The sequence below is a fragment of the Eleutherodactylus coqui genome, chromosome 5, assembly GCF_035609145.1.
Source record: "Eleutherodactylus coqui strain aEleCoq1 chromosome 5, aEleCoq1.hap1, whole genome shotgun sequence".
Lineage (NCBI taxonomy): Eukaryota > Metazoa > Chordata > Amphibia > Anura > Eleutherodactylidae > Eleutherodactylus > Eleutherodactylus coqui.
The window spans coordinates 162,177,684-162,193,008 of NC_089841.1; the positions used below are offsets into that span (position 1 = coordinate 162,177,684).

The following is a 15,325-nucleotide window of genomic DNA, read 5'->3' on the forward strand; positions in this document are numbered from 1 at the left end:
GATGCCTTTGCCGATCCCAAACCCATCTGTGTCCCCAGACTGTGTTCTCACAGTGGCTTCTTGATTGATATAAAGTGATTTTATTAGCTTGTCTAGATGTGCCAATACACCCAGCTCTTGTAGGGTCTGCCATAGCTTGTTAGCTTGATTCATTTTGTTTATATTGCCGTTTTAGTGCTGTGGAATAAGTTGGCACTATACAAATAAAGATTTATTATTAATGTCTTTCTATATTGTCAAACATTGTAATTCTTTAAACTTCCAAATAAAGCTTGTGTTTTGTTTTGTTTTTTTCTTGCACACGGTGACCCTTCAGGGGTTATTTAGACGACCGTATATCGGCTGCGTTTCACTGAGCTCCCACCCCCTCTCAGTCCCTTGTCACTATTTGCAGTAGGAGGGGCGGGGCGGGGCTAAGTCTTGAAGCTTAGCTCTGCCCCTGTCCCGCCCCTTGTATTGCAAATGGTGACAAGAGGTAGGAGCTCAGGTCCTGCTCCTGGCTCTTCCATCCTTCCTTCAAACCCACCCCAACCCCCTGCAGACATGGACACCGTATATCGGCTCAGCGTGAAAACCCAGCTGATATACGGTCGTCTGAATAAGCCCTCAGGGTGGTATTTCTGGTAACATTCATGATTGCAGATAATATTTGTCCTCTTTCCTTAGGAGAACACTTAAGTGAAGAGTTTGGCAAGGTTAATCCAATTCGTAAGGTACCAGCTCTCAAGGATGGAGACTTCACAATGGGGGAGAGGTAAAGGATCTAATGCTCTGAAGGGAATGTGTGATCTGAATATGGCCCACTCTACTTCAGGTGGGATTTTCCAAACTGACCACTAATGGTGCATTTAGACAGAATGATTATTTACAAAATCGTCTGAATGAAGGTCAACGCTAACAGTTCAGTTTAAACTCAAGCCAACGACTGAACAAGAATCGTGAGGATCGTGTTTGTTTAGTTTAGCCGCCATACAAACCCTGCCAGTTCATGCAGTTTATACACTGATCATTCAGTATTTCACCCATGAATGGTGAACGAGAAGTGAACGATTCTTAACAAGAACTGCACAGTCTAAACAGGCTGCAGGAGCTGGTGGGGACGTCACCTGCTTGTTTGCTCAAGCAACTGATGATTGGGTCCTTCTTGTTATGCCTAATAGGCGCTTAAGCCTAAGGCTGGGATCACACGGGACGATTTTCCTGCAAAATTCTCGCAGATTGGCTGCACCGAAAATCCGTGAGTTTTTCGCTGGAAAACCGCAGCTGCGGGTTTTGGAGCCACTTCGCCGCCTGCATTTCTCCAGCGGGTGTCTCTCCTCATTGAGGAGAGAGGCTACTGCGGGGGTGGGGTGGGGGGAGCATATGCTGCATCTTTAATTTCTGCTCCGCACTGATTTTCCGCAACAGATTGGCTGCAGTGCGTGGACAAGATTTTTGCAAGTCTCGTCGACTTTGCTGGCTAATCCCGGGATAAGGAGCCACATGCAGAATTTCCATGCAGATAATCCGCATGGAAATGCCACAGCAAATCTGCCCCATGTGAACACAGCCTAATGGTTGACTCTCTCTGTTCTGTAGAGATCGCTTCTCATTAGTGCATGTGGGATTATGCTGAAGGGTAACACAAAATCCAACACTCACAGCAAATGCGCAGCCTGGCCTCCTTTGTAGGTGCCTTTTTTTAATTTTTTTAATTTTTTTTCTCTAGTCATTCCTAGACTGCCATAAAGACTGCTCTCAGCCATGACTCCTCTCTCCACACTATCCTCAGCCTAGTACAACCCAATGAGCCTGTCACTAATGCTCCCATAGTGCTAGTGTCCAAAAATTATAATGGCGCCACATGCCTCCTGCTGTAGCCTCCAGAATTTGGAACTGCTCTGCTAAATTTGGAACATTGGAATGCATAAATAGTGCAACAATGATTGTAGGCGTACATAATAAATGCCTTCTCCAATCGGGATAGTGTGGACGCAATGTCGCATGCTTTATACAGTTACTAAAACAAACTCAAACATGACTAGAAGAAAACAGATTATTGGAGTCTCTTGCCTTAAAGGGCAATATTGCCACCATGTGTATACAACTGGTATATGCCACTGTAAGTAGCTGCAGTACTACTCTATCAAGTAATCAGGTGACATGCCTTTGCCTGAAGTCCTTCACGTTCCCCTCTCTGCTTTCTGGCCCAGACCTCCATGACAACTTTCTTCCAGCCATGACTTGTCTCTGTAATGTTCACAACACAAGATCTCTTTGGCTTCTTGCTTTTTCAGTACCCCATCAACAATTTCTCAACTTGTACAAACTCTCCATCCTGCTGCTACCCCCAATTCTGTGCCTGTTTCTGCTCCTGTTAATGTGGCATGATGTCTTCAAATACTATAGCTCAGAAATGTCATAACTATGATTAACTTAAAAAAAAGTTCCCCCACAGGTGGCACCCTTGAAAACAATGCCAAGCAGATGGGGGCATAATATAAGGCACCAAGGTTCATGGTGCCATCTTTTGTACCCCACAGTAATACTGGTCACCCTGATGACAAATAGGAAGTGTTTTTCTCTTAGAGCTCCCATATAGTAACACCCACCATTGTGGCCCTTATTCTGCCCTGTAGACGAGTTTCCCAGCTTTAAGGCACACCTGCTAAAAAGGATGTTTGACTTGCATAGCAGCCTCTAATGAGTGCAGTGTCAGCTGTTTATTACTGTGTTCGGGGGTCCTGTACGCCCCCTCCCCGAGGTGCAATTGGGGGAGCCGTGCAGGTGTCATGGTAGCCGGAGGACCCAGGGCTGCCTTAGGTGACTTCCTATCAAGCCATCCCCGTGGGGTGGCTTGATAGGCTGCCTGTCAAACTGCAGTATGACATAATGCTATAGCATTACATCATACTGCAGGAGCGATCAAAGCATCGCATGTTGTAGTCCCCCATGGGGACTTGAAATAAAAGTGGAAAAAACCTAACAAATAAAGTAAAGCTTAAATCGCCCCTTTTGCCATATCTATAATTTGAAAAATCTTAACCATAAAATAAAAATGCATATTTGGTATCGCCGCATCTGTAAAAGTCTCTGATCTATCAAAGTAGCACATTATTAACCTGCATGGTGAACGTCGTCCGAAAAAAGGAGAAAAAATACCTCGCCAGAAATGCACTTTTTCAGTCACCCTGCCTCACAGAAAAAAATGCAATGAAAAGCGATCAACCAGTCGTATGTATTCCAAATTGGTACTAATGGAAACTACAGGACATCCCGCAAAAAATGAGCCCTCGCTCAACTACGTCGATGGAAAAATACAAGTTATTGTGTGCAGAAGATGACTGCATAATAAATAAATAATCGAAAAAAATTAAATGTCTGAAAAAAAGAGTATAGTAAAAAAAAAAAACTACAGCTTTGGTATCGTGGTAATCGTACTGACCCATAGAATAAAGTTATCATGTCGTTTTTGTTGCAGTTTGTGCGCTGCAGAAACAAGACTTACTGAGAGATGGCGGAATGTCGTTTCTTTTTCACTTTACACTACTTAGAATTTTTTAAAAGTTTTTCAGTACACTATATGGTAATTTAGCACCACTGAAGACAACTCATCCTGCAAAAAACAAGCCCTCATGCAGCAAAGTTGATGGATAAAGGAGTTGTGATATTTTTTTTTTTTTAGGGGAGAGGAAAAAACAAAAATGAGGGGGGGGGGGGGGGTGGCCTTGTCATTAAGGGGTTAAAAACCTTCTAACTGCCTGACAATTAGCTTCATCAGGAGAACCAACAAATAAAAAATCATCCAAATAATGCCTTCTTTTTTTTTTTTAATAGTAAATTCTCTATTTCCTGGATGCAAAAAACTTGTACTGGTTTCTGACTAAAACAACAATATAAGGATAAAACCAGCACAATATGAACACTCGTCGGTACCTACAATTCTCCATTTTACAATGATTCCCATTAAATGCAAAGTACACCCCTTTTGCATCCCAGATATTGAGGTGCCCCAAGGATGCACCCTAAAAACCACTTAATTACACTGAGGGAACACCAAATTCAGCCATAATCTTACATCCTTCACATCCCATTTGATATTGGGGTAAATCACCTATTTTTGATGGAATCTCTCGTCTTATGAAAACCAGGAGATCCCAACAAATTGTCTATATGCTGAAACAAAACCTGACTTCAGTTGCCAATAGAGTCCACAAAAGAGCAAGGAAGTGGCAGCAGCAATGGTGGAGTACAAATAAAAGAATCCCCTTATTCTCTATGATATACAGGAGCTGACAGGGAGCCTTCACTTGGATTTAGTAACTGCTCACAATCTTGTGGTGCTGTATTTAAAAAAAAAAAAAGCCCCCCCTGCCCCTTCGGCCGTACACTTATTTGACCAATAATAGTTTTGTGTAAAGCAGCATAATGGTGCCCTCCACTGGTAGATGCCCTCTTGGTGGTAGTGAGCACACCTAACAATAGTGCCCCCTTCACGGCCGCCTGCACACAGATTTTTTGCTGAAGAATCTGTAGCAGGTGTCTGCACCACGGATTGGGATTGGCAGCAAATGCCATCCATATCATGCTATGGAAAACCACTTTTTCCTGCACACTTGTATAAACCAATTGCAATTTTTGCAAGCGAAAGAAAAATGGCAGCATGCGCTTTTTTTTTCTTTTCCGCAGATAGCTTCCATTGAAGTCACTGGAAGCCGTCGAGCCTGTCCGCAATTAACATTGCAGACAGGTTGCGGATTCCACATCGCCTAGCAACAGCACTGGGGGAAAAAAAATCTGACCTGCAAATGTTTGACAGTGAGCCATTGGGTCCATCCGCAGTACAGATGAAAAAGCGAAAATACAGGTGCATGCGGATGCCACAGCTGTCGGGCCCCGATTCCACTGCGGGGCCCCACGTGTGGACTCTGGCTCTGCTGTTTCTAGACAGCCTAACAGTGCCTTTTATTTAAAAAAAAAGTGTGTGTGTGTGTGTGTATAGAATATTGCCTACCCCCCTTCCCATGCCAAATGGAGCTCAGCCTCCGCCTCTTTAGTGCTGTAGTGAAGGAGATCCCTGCAGCGGCCCACGTGATGCAATGACATCATAGTGCTGGAGACCCATTCCAGTGTTCTCATTGGCACTTGGCCCCAGATGATCCGATGCATGGGGCTAAAGATTTGGGGCTTAACCTTTGAATACCTGTTGCTAGCATCACGCCTGATAAACAGAGGGGGGGGGGGGGGCGGAAAAAAACAAATCAATAAAAATACATACCAGTGGGTGAGATTAGTCTTCAGGTCTTGAACTTCTAACTGCTACAGAAAGTCTTGCATCTTATTTAGAGATGAGCTAGCGTACTCGGATAAGCACTACTCGCTCGAGTAATTGGCTTTATCCGAGTATCGCTGTGCTCGGGGCTAAAGATTCGGGTGCCGGCACGGAGCGGGGAGCTGCAGGGGAGAGCGGGGAGGAACGGAGGTAAGATCTTTCTCTCCTTCTCTCCCGCCCACTTTCCCCTGCTCCCCGCTGCGACTCACCTGTCAGCCGCAGCGGCACCCAAATCTTTAGCCCTGAGCACAGCGATACTCGGATAAAGCCAATTACTCGAGCGAGTAGTGCTTATCCGAGTAGGCTCGCTCATCTCTAATCTTATTCTACGTGTAAATATATACCTTTTTCTTTCATCAGCAATGCAATCCTCCTTTATCTCATTAGAAAGTTTAAGACCCCTGATCATTGGTACCCATCAGACATCCAGAAACGGGCGCGTGTGGATGAGTACCTTGCTTGGCACGTCACAAATGCTCGTTCGGGTACTTCCAAGCTGTTTTGGCTCAAGGTAAACATGTCAAAGTGGGATGTGCTTTCCTTCCCCATCAATATCCAGAGAAAGCATTCATACTTGGTTTGTAGGGATGAGGTGTTTTTGTCTAGTGTCCTGGAACTACTAAGAAGCTTAAGGAGGGGTGGGGGGGTCAAGACTAATGTATGCTGCATTTGACCAGGATAAAGCCACTAAAAACCAAAACTCTAATGGAGGAGACTTATTGTCTTAAAGGGGATGTCTTAAGTTAAGGGAAACCCCTGTCAACTGGTCCCCATGGTATGAAACAAATCAGCAGTTCTCCCTTGTTCATCCGCCACTTGCTCTAGCCTACGCTGTCTGTTTACAGACATCTGTGACAGCAGCCAATGACAGTGCTCAGCCATAATCGTTGATCACTGTCATTGGCTGCTCCAGCTTGTTAGGCGGGTTCAGAATGTATACTGTTATTACTCTCTGTCACAATAAAATCCGTTTGAACTAAAATATGAATGGTTACATATTGTGGTGATTTTCATCAAAACATCAGGTTGCTTGTGCAAAAAGTTGCAGTAACACCATGAGGGTTATAGTCTACATGATGGTTAGATTTGATGAAGACATCACTTACAGGGCTCTTGGCAATTAAAAACAAAAATCAATACTTGCTATTCCTCCCTAGGCAGTCTCCTTACTGAATTTTCTCCTCACTAATCTTCTCTAGTCCCCCGGGTCACCTCACCTCCAGTCAGCCGGATCCTCTTCTTGTTATGATGGGTCCATTCTCTGCATTTTTCTTCCGGCAGGTCAGTATAAGTTATGTCACTAGTGATGTAACGTTCACTGCCTAGCAGGGAGTGCCAAGCTATTGCTGAACTACGCATGCGTGCTGTCTCACCACAAGTGTACATATTCCAGTGCAGAGGGACAGCGTGCATGCACAGGCTTGGCAATAGCTCAGCACTCCCTGCTAGGTTATGAACGCTATATTACTAGTGACGTATCGTTCACTGACCAGCAGGAAGGAGACTGCAGAGAATGGATGCTTCGTCACTGGAAGAAGAATCGGCCGGCTGGAGGTGAGGTGACCCGGGGGAACTACAGGAGACAGAAGATGCGGTGAGGAGACTGCAGGGGAGGAATAGGTAAGTAGTGATTATTCCCCACCCTTCCTTATGACAGAACCCCTCTTAATGTCAGAATCTCAATGTCAAATCTGCAGTTTAGTACAAGCAAATGAAGTTTAATAAAACCTTCTCTACTGTACAGCATTAAAAATATATGGTTTATTTAGACAGGCTGCAGATAGTAGGGCACTTGTGTTAGAGAAATCCATGCATAGCAAATTCATCACTTAACTATTCTAAAGCATCTCTTCCTTTTTGCTCTAGGCCATGACTCCATATGTCACTGGGCACGAGGTAACCCCTGAGAAGCTAAATGCTGCTCTGTGTGAGTTTAAGACCATTTCGACAACCATTCAAGATGTATTTCTGCAGGACAAACCATTCCTTGTTGGCGATGAGGTCTCTATTGCTGACGTGGTAGCTCTGGCCGATATCGGACAGGTGAGCAAATGCTGATCAACCATGATATTAAAGCCACTAATGGGTGACCTGAATATCATTATCTTGTGACAACTGCATCCATCAAGGGGTTGGATTTATTGGGCAGGAAGTGACCATCACTACTTGGAAGTTGGGTAGGAAAAAGGGGTCTAAGTATACTTGACAAGGACTAGATAACTGGGTGTCGGCACATCTCCAATTTGGCTGGTCATTTTTGTATCCAGTGCTTGCCAGTTGTCCTTCCAAAACTAGTCTTTGGATGGACAACTAGCAAGAGTCATGGGCACCCAAGGCATCAGTGATGTGCTTGTGGTGCAAAGGCTAGCTGGTCTGCTCTCAGAAGAGCTACTGTAACACAGACTTTTGAAAGGTAAGCTATTGCTGGTAATGATAGACATCAGAGCATATTGCATAGCTTGTTGTTGATTGGGCTATGTAGCCACAGACTGACACCTGCCCACCAGCCAAAATGGCTATAGTGTGAGCGTCAGAACTTGGACAGTGGAAGGTGGCCTAATCTGATCCTTGTTTTCTTCATGTTGATGGCTGGGTGTCACTTTCCTGTGGATGAAATGGTACCAAGATACACAATGGAAAGTAGGCAAGCTGGCCAGTCATGTGACTTGCTAGGCAGTGTTTTGTTGGGAATCTTGGGTCCTTGCATTTATTTGGATGTTACTTTGACTCATTCCACTTACTGCAGCGCCCGAGTGGAAGACGGCCATTGTGGGTGAGACCACAGGGTTTTCAAGGTGGTTGTCACAGGTGACTCTGTGATCTCTCCCCAACAATGGCAGAACGTGACCCAGCGCTGTCACACGCAGCGCAAAAAGAACAGGCAGATGTAAACTATAGTAAATAGTCCTATCAGTGCCATGTAACGCCAGTACCTCTTTTCGAGTAAACTGTTGCTATGGCAGCTGCCAGAAAAAGGAGGTAGGAGGGAGTTTGGCAGCAGCTCTGCTAAACTCTGTCCCCCTTTTTGCCCCTTGCTGGCTAAAGTCCCACTGCCTCCCTTTGTCAGCAGTTGGGGAAGGGCTGACAGGCCAAATAAAAAAAGACCAACTAAAGGGCTGCAGTGGCAGTGTTTGGGCTGATTAGAGAATCCTTTGGTACAGTAGCTTCTCTAAGATCTCTTGATATACAGGAAGTGACAACTACTTTTATTATGGCAGAACAATAAAGAGCAGTATGAACATTACAAAAGTTTTCTACTCCAACTTTTTGTTTGTTTTTCAGACATGTGTATCTGGACTTGATGTCTTTGAGGACTATCCTAAGTTGTCAGCTTGGAAGCAAAGAGTGAAGGAGGCAGTTGGAGTAGAGCTCTGCAAAGAAGCACACGAGGGAGTAGCTAAATTTAGGGAGACTCATAAACAAGTTCCTCCAGAGATGAAAGAGAAGTTTCAGGCCAGATTAGAATATTTCAGTCGCTGATAAGTCATTCCAAAAGTTACAAGCTACTTTCCAATCTCAAAAAAATGCTTTGTGTAATAAATGTGCCATAACCATCAGTGTGATCTCAGTACATGCTGATATTGCAGAAGTGACTAGCGCTTAATAAAATTTTAAAAAGTAATGTGTGTAGGCTCTCATGTTTGGGGTTTTCCTCCTTTCTTATCTGTCATGTTGTGAGCACCTGTGAGTTGGACCTGTTCTATACCACAACTGCCCAAGACTATCTTATTGCTGCTTTGACTGCAGCAGCTCTAGTGCAGAGACCAGGTGGAGCACGTGCCAAGATCCGCCAGTAGTGTGCAAGAAAACCACATTGTGGTGACCAGTCTAGATGGATGTCCATGTGACAGTCTGTGCTGTTCTGGATAATATTTTCCTCCAGCAGGATTCAGAGTATTCTGTAGCTTCCTAATTGTATAGTGTGCACACATAATGAAAGAAACCAGTCACACACAAGTCATCAGCCTTGAATCTCAACCAGCTCTCTCTCGAGTTACAGAGCCTCAGGTTTTTATTGAAACACATGATACCTGCCCTTTATGGGCGTTTAACAGATTACATCAGTAACGTATACATTTTCTTATTCGCTGGGTCATATAGAATTCCCCGCCCCCCCCCCCCCCTTCCCACACCTCTCTCAAGTCCAGTGTGTAAGCCAGTCTTTGTTCTATCAACATGTGGTCAGTTAAAACAGCTCTTTGTTCCAGAAGTTGGAAAGTGGGTGAGGGGCTGGATACTCTTCTTCAGTATTGGAATGTGACTTAACTCTTTAAGAGGCTGCTTGTGGAACTTTGTACCTGGCCAACATTATACCACACACATCTTTCACCATGCCATTGTCCAGCAATTACTATAATGAAATTATGCATCCATTAGCCTCTAAGAGTTAAAGTCACTACAGCTGCGTAATACATCCAGTTTATTACAAATCAATAAACATTTTACGCTAACTAATTATCATGTCTATCACAGTGCGTGCCTCTGCCTGTTTAAGAAATACTTGGGGCTCCTTCACACAGTATCTGTATGTGCAATATGCAAAGAATAGAAGCCATTGATTTCAATAGGTTCATTCACATGTACAGGGAAATACAGCAAGCTCTACTTTTATGCATAGTTGCACCTCAAATGTCTCCATTAGAAGTCTATGGGGGGTGCAAGTAAATGCACAAGGCATAAGCATGAAAACTGCACAACTTCACAAGAAAAACATATGGAACTCATTAGGCTAAATACACTTAACTCTTGAGTGCCTGCCATGTGTAAATGAACATGCCCTGTGAGTGCAAGAAATACGCTGATATGCACGCAAAAGACTTGTTCACAGTGCAAATGCGTCACGCGGAGTTGCACATATGCTCATGTGAAGGAGCCCATAGGATGCATTAGAGTTAGACTGCAAGGGGTGTAATCTAAAGCAATTGACTGAAAGTGAATGTACCCCCTATGCCTCATGTCCATGAGTGGTCGGATGCAGGAGCAAAACCTGACCGTGGTTGAGTACCCTGCGTACCTGCCCGGGCGTGGAGTTCTTCAAACTCCTGGTTTGCAGTGGAATCCGCGGCCCGTCTGCAGTGTCAATTGCAGGCGGGGTGCGGGTCATCTGGCTTCCATTGACTTCAATGGAAGTCCAGAGATTCATGCAAAGCTAGATAAAAGTTGTGGGAGGTTGGGAAGAGAGATTTGGGGCTGGATAATGAAGAGAAGTATGTTGTCAGCAAATAATTAATTTGTGGTGGATACCAGCAACTTATATGCCTTATGTGAGTTATGTACTAACATAGTCAGAGATTCAAAGGCCAGTACGAATAGGCTGATGGATGACACCCCTGTATCATACCTCACTCAGTGGGGAAGGATGACGAGGAATAGCCAGCATACTGAACCATGGTGGAAGGTATTGGTTTATAGTTGAGATGGCCAGTGCAAAAAGTGGTGACCACAGCCCCATTTTTGAATAACTAAACAGTCTTGTGCTATGGAATGAAAAGCTTTAATATGAAGTGATAAGATGGCGCAATGCAGTCCACTGTCAGCTATCATATGGGCCAAATGTGTAGCTTTACATAAGCGATTTCCCCACCTGGCAGCCCAGTACAAAGCCATACTGATCTTTGTGAATCGGATGAGGTAAGAAGATGCATGCACACTTCCAAATATAAAGCCCTGGAGCCAGACAGGTTTTCAAATGAGTATTATCAAACATTTCAGTCTCTCTTGGGGCCTTTGTTTTAAGGCTCATTTAGATGGGACAAATGATGTCCGACTCTCGTCTTCCGCAAGTACCCACTCACATGCTTTTGCACAGGAGTGCGCATCATTGCTTCACAGGGGGGGGGCGGCTGGAGGAGATTTCTCTCCTTGTGCTTCCCTGCCCCTCTCCATTCACTTAACATAGCGGCCGTTCAGTACTGAACGATCATTGTTCAGGATTTTATGCTGCTTACCATGAACATTCGGACGCTTGCTCTGTTCGTGACATTGGATGTGGAGAAGGCGTTCAATGGGATCCATTGAGGATATGTCTTTGCAGTACTGCAGAAATTTGGTTTTAGAGGTAATATACCAAGAGCAAGTCAAGCTCTCTACACCACAGCTTCTGCCAAGGTACTAGTAAATAGGACCCTATCTAGCTCTTTCACCTGTCCAATGGCACCACCAAGGAAACCCTCTTCACCCATACTGTTTATATTAATGGAACCTGTTACGTCTTACACAACCACGAACAGGCGAATTCGGACAGAACCACAGAACTGCGAAACAAACTTCATCCATGCCAACAGGCGAATTCAAACACAGAACTGAGAAACAGACATCATACTTGCGGACAGACATAAACCAATAAGTGACAAGCACTCAAGACACACACCTGCATACACAATCAGATGGAATAACTATAGGATGTACAAGGTTTTCGCATTTTGGCCAAGATACTTAAGCCCGCAAGCCCACTTCACGGGTCTTCGTCTTGCGTGTCCCTAGTCTAACGAGACAACTTCCACATGAAACCTGTCTGCATGTGGGGCAATCGTTCCGACAAGGATGGCCCTGCGCTGGAACCTAGGGATCTACCTAGACCTAGATGACAAACAAAACACAGCAGGACTGAACACAGCTCACACTGCATACCATGCACCCTGAACAGGACTGTTCACACCACACGTCTGGCACATGCACTGAAATGTAGGAACATCACACGGAACACAGAGGAAAGCCTAGCAGCCTCTAACAGAGGAGCTGGTACATATGAGCAGCAGACTGGTGGTGATTGGCTGGCTGCAGAAATTCACACCCAGCCAGCTCAATCAACCCCCACCTATGTCGCAATGCTGCGTGAAACCCATGTAGAACAACAGATCCCAGCAGCACACCCTAACAGTACCTCAACCTTAAAAAGTGGCCTCTGGAGACACAGGTACCCCACACACAGGGGTCTGAGACCCGGGAGACTGGCTGGCTGAAGAAATCCACACCTAGCTAGCTCAATTAACCCCCACCTGTGGGTGACTTTGCTGGAACCTAACAAAACCTTTTGCAGAAAGCATGCGCACAGATACCTACCAACATGTCAGGAATCCCACTCCCTCTTAGACAACAGGAAGTTTTGTTGTATGTTATCAAAATTTAATAAAAACATTTTTAAAAAGTGCTCCAATTGCAGATATGCTTGGCACAGGCAAGTAACTTTTGAAAAGCACACATCAGTGTATAGACGGTGTAGGCGGATTAATGTGTGCAAAAGTGCTGGCAGGTTCCTTCTAAACAGCCATGCTGCTAGGGAAGTATCATTTTAACCCCTTAATGACATGGCCTATTTTGGCGTTGAGGACCAAGCGATTTTTGGTATTTTTCCATCTCCATTTTTCAAAAGCCATAACTTTTTTATTTTTCCGTCGATGCGGCCGTATAAGGGCTTGTTTTTTGCGTGGCGAGCTGTAGTTTTTATTGGTGCCACTTTTGGGTACAAAGACTATATCGTAAAACTTTTTTTTTTTATTATAACAGGGAGAGAAAACGCATCAATTCTGCCATAGATTTTTTTTTTTTTTACAGCATTAATCATGCAGCATAAATGACACACAAAATTTTTTCTGCGGGTCGGTACGGTTACAACGATACCAAAATTCTTATATTTTTTTTAGGCTTTTACACTTTTTTGCAATAAAAATCCTTTTTTTTGGAAATCTTTTTTTTTTCTCTATAGCTGCATTCAAAGTCCTGTAACTTTTTTATTATTCTATGTACGGAGCTCTATAAGGGCTAATTTTTAGCATGACGAGGGCAACCAGCCAGATACATTGCGAGAGCCCGATAACATCACAGACGGAACACGCTCCCTCTGTGAACCCTACCCATTATTATTTATTTAAGCATATAATGTGTGAAACTGACTTGGTGTATCTGAGCATATCCTGTTTTATTCTGTGGTGGCCAACCAGTGTATTTAAGGCTAGTTTAATTGCTCTCAATAAAGCCCCATTTACACGAAACGATTATCGCTCACAATTCGCTCAAACGATGGCTTTTGAGCGATAGTCGTTCATGTGAACGCTTCTATATTTTTCTTTTTGGCTGAACAATGATTTTTAGGTGAGCTTAAAATCCATTGTTCTGCTGGAGAGAAGATAACACAGACCGCATGCTGTGTTCTGCACGGAGCAGCTGATTACATTGTATTCAGCTGATTGCACTCAGCTGCATTGTCTTTGCCCGGGCTAAGTCCAAACCACATGCTGTGATTTGCCAACAGCACTGGAGGCTCATTTACACGCAAATGAAGGTAGTAAACTGCTACTGGATATTAGTGTCCATTACCAGTTTATGCAAAACGATTGCTGAAACTGTCAATATTTCAATTATTTGAAAGATTGTCTTTGCGTGTAAATGGGCCTTAAGAGAAACCAAGTGATCTTGTAGATATGACGACTTTTAATGGCTAACAAAAATACATGATGTTATAGCTAGCTTTTTAACTTATGCAGGGTCCTTCCACAGGCATAATGGAACAGATCTAAAAGCGTTAAAACATATATACATGATCTTATAGGAGGACACAAGCGTGGTGTGATTAATTTGCACTTGAAACAAATTCCAGAACAGGATAAGGCTGAATGCCCACGGACAGATTATCACTGGGGAGAATCGTGGCAAGTTCTATTTTGTGCCGAAAATTGCACCCATGGCTTCCATTACAGTCAATAGAAGCCGTCCGTCCCGCGACACTTTCACTTTCACTTTCAATGAGTATGAAACAATTGAAAATCATTGGTTTCATAATCATCGCTCTCGCATCTCAAGAAAAAATATCGCTAGTGGGTAGGCACCCTTAGATGGTCAAAAACAGCGTCCAGAACTGGGAAACTGGAAGGGCGGCAGAGAACAACAACTGCAGATAATAGGTCCCCCTCCTCCACCTGTCCCAGGACAGAATTTATCCCGAAATTGGAAGGTCACTTTATACCAGCAGAACTCTCCTGGTTTTGGTTAAAAAAGAGTGCAAAAACCACACCAAGATAGCACCGTGCAAAGGAGGTCTAGGGGCTCGTTCACATGTGTGGTTTTTGTTTTCTGTTCAGTTTCATCTGAGGAGCAGCCAAATGGAAAACAATGAAATGCTAAAATAAAGAGGTTTGCCAAGCGGAGGGTGTGCGGTGTGCTGTCAGGTGCTGCTGGGCTTATAGGGGTCATTCCAGGACAAAGCAGGTATAATTATATAGCAACTAAACAGGAGGTAAGCTGCATGTACCCAATAAAAGATTTATCTCTGATTTAGGCCTCCTTCACGCGGCCGACAAGGTCACGATTAGAGATGAGAGAGCACCAAAATGCTCGGGTGCTCGTTACTCGGGACGAAATTTTCACGATGCTCGAGGGTTCGTTTCGAATAACGAACCCCATTGAAGTCAATGGGCGACCCGAGCATTTTTGTATATCGCCGATGCTCGCTAAGGTTTCCATTTGTGAAAATTTGGGCAATTCAAGAAAGTGATGGGAACGACACAGCAACGGATAGGGCAGGCGAGGGGCTACATGTTGGGCTGCATCTCAAGTTCCCAGGTCCCACTATTAAGCCACAATAGCGGCAAGAGTGCCCCCCCCTCCCAACAATTTTTACTTCTGAAAAGCCCTCATTAGCAATGCATACCTTAGCTAAGCGCCACACTACCTCCAACAAAGCACAATCACTTCCTGCATGACACTCCGCTGCCACTTCTCCAGGGTTACATGCTGCCCAACCCCCCCCCCCCCACACACACGACCCAGTGTCCACAGCGCACACCAAAGTGTCCCTGCGCAGCCTTCAGCTGCCCTCATGCTACACCACCCTCATGTCTATTTATAAGTGCGTCTGCCATGAGGAGGAACCGCAGGCACACACTGCAGAGGATTGGCACGGCTAGGCAGCGACCCTCTTTAAAAGGGGCGGGGCGATAGCCCACAATGCTGTACAGAAGCAATGAGAAATATAATCCTGTGCCACCGCCATCAGGAGCTGCACACGTGGGCATAGCA

The 15,325-nt window shown here is 44.5% G+C and overlaps 1 protein-coding gene across 1 annotated transcript; it reads left to right on the forward strand.

Annotated features, from left to right (window-relative positions):
* Positions 1-670: 670 nt before the first annotated feature.
* LOC136627994 (glutathione S-transferase theta-1-like) lies at positions 671-8,868 on the forward strand. The gene is made up of 4 exons (XM_066603553.1): positions 671-754; positions 5,672-5,822; positions 7,178-7,354; positions 8,594-8,868. The coding sequence occupies exons 1-4, from the start codon at positions 744-746 to the stop codon at positions 8,789-8,791; spliced, it is 537 nt and encodes a 178-aa protein (XP_066459650.1). The 5' UTR covers positions 671-743; the 3' UTR covers positions 8,792-8,868.
* Positions 8,869-15,325: the final 6,457 nt, after the last annotated feature.

What these genes read in the sequence shown, in the direction of transcription:
- LOC136627994 (XM_066603553.1), top strand. An exon ending in CCAAGCTGTTTTGGCTCAAG is followed by an intron (nt 5,823 to 7,177) that starts GTAAACATGTCA and finishes TTTTTGCTCTAG; the next exon opens with GCCATGACTCCATATGTCAC. An exon ending in CTCTGGCCGATATCGGACAG is followed by an intron (nt 7,355 to 8,593) that starts GTGAGCAAATGC and finishes TTTGTTTTTCAG; the next exon opens with ACATGTGTATCTGGACTTGA.